Consider the following 15,345-nt stretch of genomic DNA (forward strand, 5'->3'; position numbering starts at 1 on the left):
CTGATCAGGGCTGCAGAGATGCCTCCAGGGCCCTCGGCAAGGCCCTGCATTCCCACTCCCTTCTCTGCAGAAGTTGGGTGTTTGGCCTTGTCATTTCCACTGCTATCCCCGAGGACAAGCTGGTCCAGTGTCCAGTTCCCTTGCCTGCCCATGTTGTATGGAAGCTGGGCTCAGATGAGTAACCAAGGACAGAGCCACAGGCTGCGCTGTACCTTAGACGGCTTAGCCTGGGGAAACAACGATACCCCATTGGGTCAATGTTTGACGAATTTCAGAACTTTCCCCTGTAGTGGCCTGGCAGCTCGGTTAAAGGTCAGTGGGGGCTGAGTGGGGGTGACATTTCTTAATGTGTTACTTAGGAGGGGGCTGGACTAAGCTTTGGCAAGGACCCACATGACCCAGGAACTTGTCCTGTGATCCCAGTTGGTGATGTCACCTCCCTGTGCACATCTCATTATGTATCAGGGACTTCAGTCTGCACAAAAATCAGTAAAGGGGGCTGAAGAGATGGCTTAGTGGTTAAGGCGCTTGTCTGCAAAGCCTAAGGACCCGGGTTTGACTCCCCGGGACCCACATAAGCCAGATGCACATGGTGGTGCATGTGTCTCGAGTGTGTTTGCAGTGGCTGGAGGCCCTGGCATGCCCATTCTCTACCTACCTACCTACCTGTCTCTATTTCTACCTCTCAATAAAAAAAAATAAATAAAATGAAATATTTTTAAAAATCAGTAAAGAGGTCACTCCGTTGCCCTTGGGGCCCTCCCAGACATGGAAGCAAGTCCCTGAACAGCCTTGGGACAGAAGTGAGGCCGGCAGAGCTGAGGCCTGAGCCCTGCACCTGTCCTAACCTGACTTCGGCTTCCTCATATCTGCTTGTCCGCATTGCGGGGTGCCAGGTGTTGGTTTCTTTAAGAGTGTCTCCACCATATTTACTGTGGGGTACGATTTTTTTGTTTGTTTGTTTTTGTTTTTTCGAGGTAGGGTCTCACTCTGGTCCAGGCTGACCTGGAATTGACTCTGTCATCTCAGGGTGGCCTTGAACTCATGGCAATCCTCCTACCTCTGCCTCCCTAGCGCTGGGATTAAAGGCGTGCGCCACCACGCCCGGCAGGTACGATTTTTTTAAGTTTATTTTTATTTGTTTACTTGAGAGAGAGAGATAAAGAGGCAGAGAGCGGGAGAGAGAGAATAAGCACACGAGGGCCTCCAGCCACTGCAAACAAACTCCAGACGCATTCACCCCCTTGTGCATCTGACTAATGTGGGTCCTGGGGAATGAAACCTGGGTCCTTTGGCTTTGCAGGCAAACACCTTAACTGCTAAGCCATCTCTCCAGCCCGTGGGGTACGATTTTTGAGACAGGATCTTGCTGTGAAACCCAGGCTGACCTTGAACTTGCAATGCTGTCCTTCACCTCCCTAGAGCTGGAATTACAGTTGTGCACTGCCATACCTGGCTCTCTGTTACACTATTATAGGCACTCTACATAGCTCATCTTTCAGCAAGCCAAGAGGCAGGTATTATTACAATCCTCATCTTACAAATGAGGAAACTGACGCTCATGAAAGTTTAATAACTTCTCACTAAGGGTGGAGCTGTGATTTAACCCTGAGCTCCTGGCCTCTCTCCTTATAGGGATCATTCTAAGTATTAAAATGTAATTCCTAGCCAGACGTGGTAGCACACGCCTTTAATTCCGGCACTCGGGAGGCAGAGGTAGGAGGATCGCCATGAGTTCAAGGCCACCCTGAGACTACATAGTGAATTCCAGGCCAGCCTGGGCTAGAGTGAAACCCTACCTCAAAACACCGGGCTGGAGAGACGGCTTAGCGGTTAAGGTGTTTGCCTGCAAAGCCATATGATCCCGGTTGGATTTTCTCCAGGACCCACGTAAGACAGATGCACAGGGGGGGCTCATGTATCTGGAGTTCATTTGCAGTGGCTGGAGGCCCTGGGGCGCCCATTCTCTCCCTCCCTGTAAGTTCAAGGCCACCTTGACACTACATAGTGAATTCCAGGTCAGCCTGAGCCAGAGTGAGACCCTACCTCAAAAAAAAAAAAAAAAAATAAGGGCTGGAGAGATGGCTTAGCAGTTAAGCGCTTGCCTGTGAAGCCTAAGGACCCCGGTTCGAGGCTCGGATCCCCAGGTCTCACGTTAGCCAGATGCACAAGGGGGCGCACGCGTCTGGAGTTCGTTTGCAGAGGCTGGAAGCCCTGGCGCGCCCATTCTCTCTCTCTCCCTCTATCTGTCTTTCTATGTCTGTCACTCTCAAAAAATAAATAAATAAATAAATTAAAAAAAATAAATAAAGATATAACTCCTGGATTCAGATACCCTTCCTCCCTAGCATCCCAAGGTTATGTATGCACGGTAGGCCTGACTCAGTTCGTGTGATCAGAGGCCTCAGCCTAGAACGGGGTGGCTAGGATGGAACAGACCTAGCCTGGCTGGTCAGGGTGTCCCTTCCCACCCTGACCGCGTACTCACAGGGACACACACACACACACACACACACACACACACACACACGCACACGCATCTCTCCCCCGGATGCCCTTCACTGACTCAACCCTAGACCGACCCACCTGCCAGTCCCTTCTGCCATTAGGGCCGGTTGGCACACACACCTCGCTCTCACAGCGCACGCAGACGCACTGCCGCGGCCGCTTCCTGGACATGCCCAGCCGGCGCCCAGCCCCAGCCCCACATTGGGCAGCGGGGACTCGCGTCCCGCCCCCCGCCCCGGCCCCGCCCCCGCTTCCGCCGCGGTCCGCGGAGCCAGTCCCGTGCGTGTGCCCAGGCTGCGGGTCGAATGAGGCCAGCGCGACTCATGAAGGTCTTCGTCACCTGCAGGATCCCCCCCGAGGGCCGAGCGCTGCTCGCCCAGGCCGCCGAGTAAGCGCCCCGCGGCCACCCTGGCAGGTGTCCCCCTCTGAACCTCTGGCACCCCTGCACCGTGACTTGGTGCCCTCCCGTCGCGCCTTTGGGGCGTCCAGAGCTGTGCCCGGCCGTGCCCAGTGGCGAACTCCCGAGAGCTCTGTGCCTGGGGTGGAGGGTGGGGGTCCGGGAGGCAGACACAGGGACCAATGCTTGGTCGTGGTCACGCTGGCCAGCTGTGTGCTGAGGGGTGGACTTGGAGTTTGGGGAAGGCTTAAGGAGAGTGAGTTCTCTGGGGTGCATTTCTCTCCAGGTCCCTGAAATGGGGACTTGGTGCTGGTCGGATTGGTGGGAACCTGGTCATTCGCCACTAGCCTTCAGAGAAGGGAGCTTGCCCTCTCTCTTTCTCTTTTTCTTTCTCTCTCTCTCTCTTCCTTTCCTTCCTTCCCCTTCCTTCCTTTCTCCCTCCCTCTCTTTCTTGCTTTCTTTCTTTCTCTTTATTTGGGAGAAAGAGGCAGAGAGAGAGAGAGAGAGAAATGGGCATGCCAGGATCTCCAGCCACTGCAAATGAACTCCAGATGCATGCACCCCCTTGTGTATCTGTATTATGTGGGTCCTGGAGAATGGAACCAAGATCCTTTGGCATTGCAGGCAAGTGCCTTAACCGCTAAGCCATCTCTGCACCCCAGCTTGCCCATTCTTTTCACCTCGAGGCTGGCTAGCCAGCTGGAGGGCTCAGGAACTATGGCGGTCATTGACCTGACCCTTTGGATGGGACCTTTGGTGGCCTTTTCTCCTGCTCAAACATTCCTGTCAGGTGCTTCATTTGCATGAACTTTAAATCCTTGCCAGGGCTGTGAAATGTGTATTTACAATTCCCATGTCATGATTTTAAAAAATTTTTTTAAACTTTATTTTTATGTATTTATTTATTTGGGGGAGGGATAGAGAAAGAGAATGGTCACTCCAGGGTCTCCAGCCACTGCAAACACACTCCAGCTGCATGCACTCCTTTGTGCATCTGGTTTATGTAGGTCCTGGGGAATCGAATTGAGGTCCTTTGGCTTTGCAGGCAAACGCCTTAACCACTAAGCAATCTCTCCAGGCCCCCATGTCATGAATTAAAAAAAAAAAAAAGCCAGGCATGTTGGGACATGCCTTTAATCTGAGCACTGGGAAAGAAGAGGTAGGGGGATCATCGTGCTGGGTTCAGAGCCACCCTGAGACACATAGTGAATTCCAGGTCAGCCTGGACCAGAGTGAAACCCTACCTCAAAACCACAAAGCACAAAGCTGGGTGAGGAAAGTTCCTTACTCAGGTCCACTAGCAGGAGTGTGAATGCTCTTTGCGGAATGGAAGTGGCCTGTGATGAGTGTGAGCACTCTTTGCGGGTTGGAAGTTCTCTAGGATGAGTGTGAGTGCTCTGCATGATGGAAGTCCCCTGGGAGTTTGAGCCCTCGTTGCAGGATGAAAGTCTCCTATGATGAGTGTGAGCACTCTTTGCGAGATGGAAGTCCCCTGTGATGTGAGCGCTCTTTGCAGGATGGAAGTCCCTGTGATGAGTGTGAGCGCTCTTTGCGGGATGGAAGTCCCTGTGATGAGTGTGAGCGCACTTTGCGGGATGGAAGTCCCCTGTGATGTGAGCGCTCTTTGCGGGATGGAAGTCCCTGTGATGAGTGTGAGCGCACTTTGCGGGATGGAAGTCCCCTGTGATGAGTGTGAGCGCTCTTTGCGGGATGGAAGTCCCTGTGATGAGTGTGAGCGCTCTTTGCGGGATGGAAGTCCCTGTGATAGACGTGAGGGCGCTCTTTGCGTTGTCCGGGTTGAGCGTGAGCCTTCGGTATGGAGTCCCTGTGATAGCGTTGAGCGCTCTTTGCGGGATGGAAGTCCCTGTGATGAGCGTGAGCGCTCTTGCGGGAGTAGGAAGTGCCCTGTGATGAGCGTGAGCGCTCTTTGCGGGATGGAAGTCCCTGTGATGAGCGTGAGCGCTCTTTGCGGGATGGAAGTCCCTGTGATGAGCGTGAGCGCTCTTTGCGGGATGGAAGTCCCTGTGATGAGCGTGAGCGCTCTTTGCGGGATGGAAGTCCCTGTGATGAGTGTGAGTGCTCTTTGCGGGATGGAAGTCCCTGTGATGAGTGTGAGCGCTCTTTGTGGGATGGAAGTCCCCAGTGATGAGTATGAGTGCTCTTCACGGGACTGAGCTTCCTGCAGTCTTAGGAACTTCCCTGTCCGCGCTCAGGCTCTGCTCTGGGGGCCCTGAGTTCTTGTCCAGCTTCCTCTGCTCTGACAGCTCTTCACCGGAACCATGCTCCTGGCAGTTCTGAGGCCACCACACCTGATGTAGGCTCCCCTGGCCAGCCCCAGGTCAGCATGAGGCCAGAGCGAGTGAGCAGGAGGACTTGCTTGCCAGCTGTGAGATGGCTGCAGCAATGCTGGGGCTCACCTGTGTCCCCTGAGTCACTTTCCTTCTTCCTTCCCTTCAGCTGTGAGGTGGAGCAGTGGGATTCTGATGAGCCCATCCCCAGCAAGGAGCTGGAGCGCCGCATGGCAGGCGCCCACGGCCTGCTCTGCATCCTCTCTAACCGCATAGACAAGAAGCTTCTAGATGCTGCAGGTGTGTGCTGGGCCAGACTGGGGGAGGGGTGGTCTTGCCCTATGGGCACATAGGCTCCCTGCAGCTGGCCTTTGAGCTGGTCTGCGGTGTTCTCCTGCCTCCCAGGGCATCCCCTGCCTCTGGCACCTGCTACCCCCCTCCCGCTGTGAGTCCCTGGGAGGTTCCGAAAGGGCAAAGACCATGGTGTGGAGAACTAGCGGGGTGGGAAGTGGGGTCGTGTACCCTGGGCCTGGGCCCTGAGCCTTCCTCTTGTCTTGCCGTGGCCTTGGTCTGTGACCTTGGGACCCTTCTGGGCCTCTGTGTGGAGCACACAGTGAACTCCTGCCTCAAAGCAATAGCAAAGAGCATCACTTTGAAGCCATCTTCCATCTTCTGAGCACTCTTGGAGGTGCTTATGGGGAGGCCCCAGAAGTGGCCAAGGGAGACCCAAGATCACCAGTGGATAAGAGTGAGGGGACACTAGCTCTGCTGTGACTGGGCTAGGACACTTACCTCCCTGAGCCAACACCACGTCGTGGCTGGCAGAAGGTGGTTCAGTTTCACACAAGGAATGGGAGTGCCAGCTTTTCCTCGTAGTTTGAGAAAATGAGAAGCAGGTGTCCCCAGGATAGTTCCCAGAATGTGGCTTTGAATTTCTCAGGGACAGACAGGTACATTTTCTGTGTAACAGGAGCCAACCTCAAAGTCATCAGCACCTTGTCCGTGGGGGTGGACCACTTGTCTTTGGATGAAATCAAGAAGCGGTAACGCAGCTGGGAAGGGGTCTGGGGTGGGGTGAGGGGGGCACCAGAATGGGCAAGGGGAGCTCTTTCTTTGTTGGCAGGTCATAGCTCTCAGTAAGCATGCAAAGTGGCTGATGTTAAAGCTTGTCCACATGTGCACAAGCCGCTTCAACTCTGGAGGTCAGAGCCTTGCCCGGTGAGGAAAGATGAACCATCTATTTACAGAGCCAAGTGTGATGGTGCACACGCCTTTAATCCCATCCCACTAGAGGTGGAGGTAGAGTGAGTTCGAGGCCACTCTGAGACTATGTAGTGAATTCCAGGTCAGCCCGGCTAGAGCGAGACCCTACCTTGAAAAACTAAAAAAAAAAAAAGTTGTTTACAGACCTGGAACTGATTTTCTGTCTTCATAGCCTTCCCATGATGGAAGATGGAACTGGAAATGAGGACTGACATCCCCAGTGCCCATTGACAGTTCTGAGCTTCCTGGTAGGCGGAGCAGGGTGCAGAGTAACATTCTGGGAATGAGCAGCAGTAACCCTTTGTGAAGGTCCTCAAGGCCGGCGTCACCGCTAGATGTTTGGTTCCTAGTGGGATCCGAGTGGGCTACACCCCAGATGTCCTGACAGACGCCACCGCGGAGCTCGCCGTGTCGCTGCTGCTCACCACGTGCCGCCGGCTGCCAGAAGCCATGGAGGAAGTGAAGACGTGAGTGTCGCGTGGTGGGCAGGACGGCTCTGCTCAGCCGCTGGGTCAGCCTGATCCAGATGTGCTCCCTGGCCTTGTATGTGTCTGATCCAGTCGGGGGAAGGTTGCTTACTGGAATAATAAAAGCAGTAAGGCAGGGCTGCGGTAAACGGGACAGGAGGAGAAGTTTCGAGAGAGGAGGCTAGGGAGGGACAAAGTGATTTCTGCTGGCCGCCACAGTGCAGGGGGAGTGAGTCAAGTACTAGATGGTGTCTTCTTTTTCTTAAAATATATTTTCTTTCTTTATTTATTTATTTGAGAGAGAGAAAGAAGCAGAGAGAGAATGGGCACACCAGGGCCTCCAACCACTGCAAACGAACTCCAGATGCATGCGCCCCTTGTGCATCTGGCTTACGTAGGTCCTGGAGAGTTGAACCTGGATCCTTTGGCTTTGCAGGCAAATACCTTAACCTCTAAGCCATCTCTCCAGCCCTGGATGGTGTCTTCTTGAGCACTGAGTATGACGCCAAGCACCTGCCATGCTAAAGTCAACAAGCTTGGGCTGGAGAGATGGCTTAGCAGTTAAGGCATTGTCTGCAAAGCCTAAGGACCCAGGTTCAATTTCCCAGCTCCCACATAAGCCAGATGCACAAAGGGCGCGTGTGTCTGGAGTTCATTTGCAGCAGCTGAAGGCCCTGGAACGCCCATTCTCTCTCTCTTTTCTCTCTCTCTCTCTGTATCTGCCTCTTTCTCTCTCTCAAATAGATAAATAAAGTCAGCAAGCTCCAAAGGCAGGAAGTAGCTTCAGCAGCCAAACTGCCCCACACTGCTGTTGTGGTATCCAGGGTCTTCAGTGCTAGGAGCAGCGTGCTGTCCTTCCACATCCAGGGTGCTGCGGAACATGTACTGCCTTCCCAAAGAGCAGTTCCACAGCCTGGGCTAAGGGCTCAGGTGAAGCATCCTCATCTGGTCCACCCAGGGCTACAGGGGCAGGCTTTACAGTGTGATCCTTTCATTGCTCGGCAGTGCTGAGAGAACCTTTTCTAGAATGCCAAATCCCAAGTTTGCATCCGCTGCTCCCAACGTTCCAGGCTCTAGGACCCCAGGCAAGTCACCTGGCCTGGTATCAGATACAACAGCCGGAAGAGTTTCTAAGGCTCCTTGTGGCCCTCAGTCTCTGTGTCCCGGTTGACTTCGAAGGAGTCACCTGACTGTGGGTGCCCCTTGTCCCACTCACAGCCCTGTGACCTGGAGGTAGGATTAGACCTGGGACTGTAGCCAGGCATGCCCAGTGTTGGGCCTTCCTGTGGCTCCATCTCTGCCCATAGTTGGGCTAATCACTACCCTTTCCCTGCAGTGGCGGCTGGACCTCGTGGAAGCCCATGTGGATGTGTGGCTATGGACTCTCACAGAGCACTGTTGGCATTGTGGGTCTGGGACGCATAGGTGAGGCTCCCCTCCTCCTGCTCCTGACCCCCTCAGTTGAGTTCCTGGCACCACAAGCCTAAATAAGTGTCCTTTGAAGAGGCTGCCTACGTTGCTTCGTAGAACATATGCAAAGTAATAAGTAAGTAAAATTAGGAGTTCTTAAGAACTCTCTAGGTGATAGGAGAAGTCATGGAGAGCCAGGGCTTCTGAGGATATCTGCTACCTAAAGAACAGGAAGGCTGGGGCTGGAGAGATGGCTCAGTGGTTAAAGCTGCTTGCTTGCAAAGCCTACCATTATGCATTTGGTTCCCCAATACCAACATAAAGTCAGATGCACTAAGTGGCATATTGCATCTTGGCAAGAGGCCCTGGCACGCCTGTTATCACACACTTTCTCTCCCTGTCTCTCTCAAATAAATAAAAATAATATTTTAAACAAAGACATCAGCCAGGCTGGGGTGGGGAGATGGCTCAGTGACCATCTGAGCTTGACTCCTCAGCACTCGTGTGAAGGCTGGTTGCGGTAGCACATGCCTGTGACCCTAGTGCTGGGGAGATGGAACTGGTAAACTTTGGGTTCAGCAATGACCCTGTCTCCGAAATAAAGGGTAAAGCCACTAAGGAAGACACGTGGGGTCAACCTCTGGCCTTCACACACGTGTACACACATGCATGTGCACCTGCACACTTGCACCTACACATACACACCCCACACAAACATTACAAAAAAAAATGAACAGGGGGTGTGGTGGCGCATGCCTTTAATCCCAGCACTCGGAAGACAGAGGTAGGAGGATCGCCTTGAATTTGAGGACAGCCTTGGACTACAGAGTGAGTCCCAGGTAAGCTTGGGCTACAGTGAGACCCTACCTCAAAATTTTAAAAACAACAAAAGTGAGGTAGGGTTGCATTCACAGAAACGGAAGAGAGGGGACAGCTTGGCCTGGCATGTCCAGGGATGTCAGCTCTAGTCCTTGGAGATCAGCAAGTAGCTCTCAGGATAACTGGGACCACATGAAGCCACCATAAATCAGCCACAGAGGAGCTGTGGCACCCAAGGGCAGTAGGCTGGCTGGGGGCCAGTTACACCAGTGTGGCCCACCTCTGATTTAAGACAGGACCAGTAAACAGTGAGGACTGTTCTGACGAAAAGAACTTTCCTTGAGGCTCCTCTGTCCCTGGAGCTGCTGGGTGCCACTCTGCCTTCCGAAGGGTAGGAGCAAGCCATGTACTCTTGACTCCTTGTCTCTAGGTAGGGCCATAGCTCGGCGGCTGAAACCATTTGGGGTCCAGAGATTTCTGTATACGGGGCGCCAGCCCAAGCCTCAAGAAGCAGCGGAATTCCAGGCAGAGTTTGGTAAGTAAAATCCTGATTTCCAGCCTGCCTTGGTGACACATGCCTTTGATCCCAGTATTTGGGAGGCAGAGGCAGGGGAACTGCTGTGTTTGAGGCCAACCTGGGACGAGAGTGAGTTCCAAGTCAGCCTGGGCTAGAGTAAGAACCTACTTGGAAAAAAAAAAAAAAACCTGATTTCCCTTGGAACCCCGCCTGTGCTCCATGGAGGGGGGGGGTTATTCCTTAATAGTAGCATTTGCAGGCTAAATGCAGGGTCGCAAGACATCAGGGGTGACCACTGACCCTTATGTGCCACCTTGGGCATGGAGACCTACTTAGGCGCTCAGAAGCACGTTCAGCTTCTTTAGCTGGCATATGCCAGCCCAGCCCGTGTGTCCCCCGGCCCAGAAGTGGTGAGCCAGTAGTGGTGCCCTGGGGGCTGCACAGTGTGGCGAGCAGTGACAGGTCGGATCCCATCCTTTCCTTGCCCTTGGCACACACGGCCCTGAAAGAGGTGACAGCCAGGGTGGTCTGGCTCCCAGGTCCTTAAAAAAGCTCCTGCCCATCTGGGGCCTAGGAGCTGGGTGGAAGATGTGATTCGACAGCGTCCATGATTTCATGCCGATTTATCATTAGAGACATTCTCACTTATGTCCCGGGTCGGCTTCAGACTCAACACATAGCCCAGGCAGGCCTCAAACTGGAGGCAGTTTTCCTGCCTCAGCCTCCTGAGCAATGGGATTACAGGCATGGGCCACCACACAGAGAATCCTGGGAGTTACCATTGTTGGGGGCGAAGAGGCACACCATCCCATTGATCTCTGACATCCCTAACTGGGACTCAGCCTCTGAAGGAGCCCTGCCCTTCCCCAGTGCCGGCTCTCCAGCTGGCTGCTGAATCCGACTTCATCGTGGTGGCCTGCTCCTTAACACCTTCCACCCGGGGTCTCTGCAACAAGGATTTCTTCCAGAAGATGAAGAACACGGCTGTGTTTGTCAACATCAGCAGGTAGCTGAGGGCTGACCTACATCCCTGGGTCCTCCTGCTCCTCCCCCCACCCAAGCCTGGGGAGGGTGGTGGTGGTGCTATCATCTGGGGGGGTTTATCCTTACCTGTGGACTGGTGATGAGACCTCAGGCTGTGCTGATGGTCTCTGGAGCCAACAGACCAACAACTCAAGTACCAGAAGGGCCCTGATGGAGCCGGTGAAGAGAGGCCAGCCCAGGGCCAGCCTTCTGGTTTATGGCAGTAGCTCAGCTCACAGTAGTGCGGTTGTGGGGGTGAGGGCCTGGCAGGCGGTGAGTCACCAGGAGCGCGGGCAAGCCCATTTTCCTCTGCCACGAAGGGCTGGGCCTACAGAGGGCCCTGTGGAGGTAGGCCTTCCAGGCCACCGGGAACAGCCCGAGTTCAGTGATGGCTTGAACCTCAGTGCCCTTGGACACACCGGCTCTAAAACTCAACTTACCCTGAATGCCTTCAGGGCACTGGGCATGTACGAGGCACGGACCTCCCTTCCCTGCCACCCTTACGTCTTCCTGGCTGCTGCCTTTTGAACATTTTCTGTTTTTTGTTGTTGTTGTTGTGAACATTTTTTTTTTTTGTTGTTGTTGTCTTGAGGCAGTCTCACTATGTCCTCAAGCTGACACTGAATTTTCAATCCTCCTGTCTCAACTTCCCAAGGACCAGCATGGTGTGTGACATCATACCTGGTTCCTTTGACTTTTTTTTTTTTTTTTTTTTTTTTGAGGGTAACCCAACAGACTACCTTTTTGTTTTTGTGAGAGAGGGAGAGGGAGAGAGAGAACTGGCACACTAGGGCCTCCAACTGCTGCAATTGAACTCCAGATGCATGTGCCCCCTTGCATGCATGTGCAACCTTGCATGTTTGCATTGCTGTGCGTCTGGCTTACGTGGGCCCTAGAGAGTCATGAGTCCTCAGGCTTCGCAGGCAAGTGCCTTAACCACGAAGCCATCTCTCTGGCCCTGCTTTGACCTCTTAAATCACTTCAGAGGAAGAAATTAGATGAGGTTACCCTAAAGGCTCACATGCCCTCCACCCCAAAATGCCTGTCTAGCCACAGTGTTAGCTGAAGTTACCAATGTCTAGCGACACAGGTGTGACTGGGGGTGGCAGAGGGGCGAACAGAAGACAGAGCTTGTCCAGTGGCAGTCCTAGCTTCTATTTCCCAAGCACCTGTGTGTGCCAAGGACTGCACAGGGCCCTGCGTTTTGGTATTCCGTGTTAAGTATTCAGTGCGTAATATGATGTCTCTGGAAAACCAGTCCACAGGAGTGGTGGCTCACTCACGGCGATGGGTGCAGGTAGTGTCTGCTCGTTTCTCTGCCCTTGAGTACACAGATGTCCAGGGATAGGCTGTTTCTAACCACTGGTCTGGGGATGTGCCAGATCAGAAAATCTGCAGATGACTGGGCCCGTTCATGCCATCAGGGCCTGCTTAAGTACACTTTAATCCTCCAAAATATATATATATTTGAAAGAAAGAGGCAGAGCGGGAGAGAATGAATGGGTGCACCAGGGCCTCCAGCCACTGCAAATGAACTCCAGATGCATGTGCCACCTTGTGCATCTGGCTTACGTAGGCCCTGGGAAGTCGAACCTGGGTCCTTTGGCTTTGCAGGCAAGCACCTTAACCGCTAAGCCATCTCTCCAGCCCCCAATAAAAATATATAAAAAATACATTCCTACTGCTTGTAGTGACTCTGACTACCCTTGGGTTTTTTTTTGTTAGTGATTTTGTTTGTTTTTGGTTTTGGTTTTTTGAGATAGGGTCTCACTCTAACTCAGGCTGATCGAGAATTCACTGTGTAATCTCAGGGTAGCCTTGAACTCACAGTGTTCCTCTTATCTCCTGCACCCCAGTGCTGGGATTAAAGGCAGGTGCCCAGCTTTTTTTTTTTTTTTTTACTGTCATTGGCAGTTGCTAAATTGGAAAGCTTGTTTTGTGGGTTGTTCTGGGTGGGGACGGTGTCCAGGCACATGTCAGCACTGTCATTTTCAGGGGAGATGTTGTGAACCAGGAAGACCTGTACCAGGCATTGGTCAGTGGACAGATTGCAGCCGCTGGACTGGATGTGACGACCCCAGAACCACTGCCTACAGACCACCCCCTGCTGGCCCTGAAGAACTGTGGTAAGAGCTCTATGTCTAGTGCAGGCTCATCGCCAGGCTGTGCAGTGAGCACAGGCCGCCCCCGGGGCTGGGTAGGGAACTAGCTTGAGCAGTAATACTGAAGGTAGCAACCAGGACAGCGTGCTCAGACCACTACTGACACTGGTATGTGACAACAGGTGAGACCATTCTGAGCATGTTCAATTGGGTCTCTGTCCCCCAAAGGAGTAACGTTCTAGAGATGAATGGGTTAACAGAACGGGGCTGGGCACACCCCTGCAGCTGCTCCCTGGGAAACCCGTTACTCCAATAGGAAAAGTACTGACAACACAGCCGGTTACGAACTGTTGTTCTCTTCTAGCAGCAAACCCTGTGTTGTGCTTGCGGGCAGGGTCACGAAGAGCTTTCGCTCACCCCACTCTTCTGCCAGCTGCTCTAGCGCGGGGCCTAGAGGCTTAACTGCCGCCTCCTGCCTCCGCCCCGAGCGGCACACAGCTACACTTCCGCCCCAGCAGCAGCAGCTTCTCCCTGTCATGCGCCAGAGCCCAGTTTGTCGGTTTTCCAACACTTGGCTCGCTATCTGGTCAGTGATCCAAGGTGTGAGTTTACTTTAGCGCCATGGTGACCCTCCCTTCAGTCATATAAATATATATATATATATATTTTATTTTTAGGTAGGGTTTCACTTTAGTCCAGGCAGACCTGGAATGCACCATGTAGTCTCCGGGTGGCCTCGAACTCACGGTGATCCACCTACCCTGGTTAATAATTCCATGACGTCCTCTCTGGCTTCTGCCTTCAGAGTCACTGTGAGGCCTCAAGGCTGTGGGCTGCCCCTTTATGTTCTGGAGTGGAAGCCCAAACACACCCTTTCTGTGGCTGTTTCCAGCCCAATGTCAGCCTGTAAGGAACACTGGCTCTGATGAGGGCTTTGATCCTCAGTCAGGAACTCGGGCCCTGTCCCCCCATGTCTGCAGTCAGCTCATGTCCCTACACTGTCTCAAAGGCAGCTAGCTGTTCAGGGACAGGTGACCTCACTTGCTCTGCAGTGGGGCCAGAGGCACCAGTGCCACTCAGCATCTTGGAGTTACTACTGGAGAAAAAGAGAAAGTGGGTGGTGGCCGCCAGGCTTCTAAGTGAATGCCAAGACCCCCTATGGCCTGCCACGTGTTTACAAACCACACCTCTTGTCTGTATGTGCCTGAGTCTCAGCGCCTGCGCCTCCTAACCCAGCCGAGGGAAGTGGGGTGTGGAGTGACAGGAGGGCAGAGAACGGGCAGGATCTGTTCCTGGTGGTGACTAGCAAACCCAAGCATGAAAATCCCATCCTAAGGTGCTGAACCATCCTTCCTCCCTCCCTCCCCCTCTTTTCCAGTGATCCTGCCCCACATTGGCAGTGCCACCATCAGAACTCGCAACACCATGTCTGTAGTGGCAGCTAACAACTTGCTGGCTGGCCTGAGAGGGGAGCCGATGCCCAGTGAATTCGTGATGTAGCCAGGGTTCCTGTCCACTGCGTGCCAGAGGCACGGTGCCCTACAGTCCTGCTAGGTGACCCAGGCTAGACTTGGGCCCCGGCAAGAGCTGGGGAAGCCTCTGCTACTGAACCTGCGAGGGACGCTGGTGCTGGCAGATGGGCTTGCCACATCCAAGCCAGAGCCTGTGATTCTACCATTAAATAACTTCCTAAGACCGTTTGAGCCTGTAATTGAGGGCGCTAACAAGAAGAGCATCTCTTGCGCTTGCTACCTTAAGGTGTCCAGTGATCTGCCTCATTCTGCTTCCTTCCAACCCTCACTCATACAATTACAGCTCAGCCATTAGCTCTTTTCGGAGTTCCTTCCCTTATTTCTCATCACTAAGGAGGGACAAGCAGAGCCCAACATGGCACCTGAACCCAATACCTAGAGCATGGAGAAAATGACAAAAGGGAGTTAAGGGAAAAAAGGAGGACTACGCAAGGTGACTACTGTGTTGGTCCTGGTTTCAAGAGTAGCTGTCCACACTGGGCGTGGTGGTGCACCTGCCTGTAATCCCAGCACTGGGGAGGCAGAGGCATGAGGATTGCTGTCAGTTCAAGGCCACCCTGAGACTACCTAGTGAATTCCAGGTCAGCCTGGGCTAGAGTGAGACCCTACCTGGGGGAAAAAAAAAAAGAGTAGCTGTCCATAACTACCCGCTGGTCCCTTTGCCCATCTCGCCTCTTCACTACCCCTCTTCACTCCTCCCCGAGGTCAGGCCATCGGCACTGCCATTTCAAAACACTGCTCTGTGCTGAAGGAACCAACTGCCTCCTCAGGGCAGGACGCAGCACAAGTTGAACAGGCCGGCTTCTCTCCCTTTGCTGAGGCAAGGTTTCACTCTAGTCCAAGCTGGCCTCAAACTCAGTGATCCTCCTACCTCAGCATCCTGAGGGCCAAGATTGACAGTGTGTGCCACCACGCCTAGCTTGTACAGGTCCCTTTTGAGTAAGGGGACAGACAGAACACAACCTTCCCCTTGTGCACAGTGCTGACAGGAAGGAGAGCAGAGGGCATCCTCTGAGGGC

The 15,345-nt window shown here is 53.5% G+C and overlaps 1 protein-coding gene across 1 annotated transcript; it reads left to right on the forward strand.

Moving 5' to 3' along the window:
- Positions 1 to 2,764: 2,764 nt before the first annotated feature.
- Positions 2,765 to 14,491, forward strand: Grhpr (glyoxylate and hydroxypyruvate reductase). Its single transcript, XM_004658312.3, has 9 exons — positions 2,765 to 2,896; positions 5,363 to 5,493; positions 6,164 to 6,236; positions 6,807 to 6,923; positions 8,260 to 8,348; positions 9,583 to 9,687; positions 10,540 to 10,675; positions 12,688 to 12,818; positions 14,173 to 14,491. Exons 1-9 carry the CDS (start codon positions 2,814 to 2,816, stop codon positions 14,292 to 14,294), a joined length of 987 nt encoding a protein of 328 aa, XP_004658369.2. The 5' UTR covers positions 2,765 to 2,813; the 3' UTR covers positions 14,295 to 14,491.
- Positions 14,492 to 15,345: the final 854 nt, after the last annotated feature.

The sequence above is a fragment of the Jaculus jaculus genome, chromosome 1 (genome assembly GCF_020740685.1).
Source record: "Jaculus jaculus isolate mJacJac1 chromosome 1, mJacJac1.mat.Y.cur, whole genome shotgun sequence".
NCBI lineage: Eukaryota > Metazoa > Chordata > Mammalia > Rodentia > Dipodidae > Jaculus > Jaculus jaculus.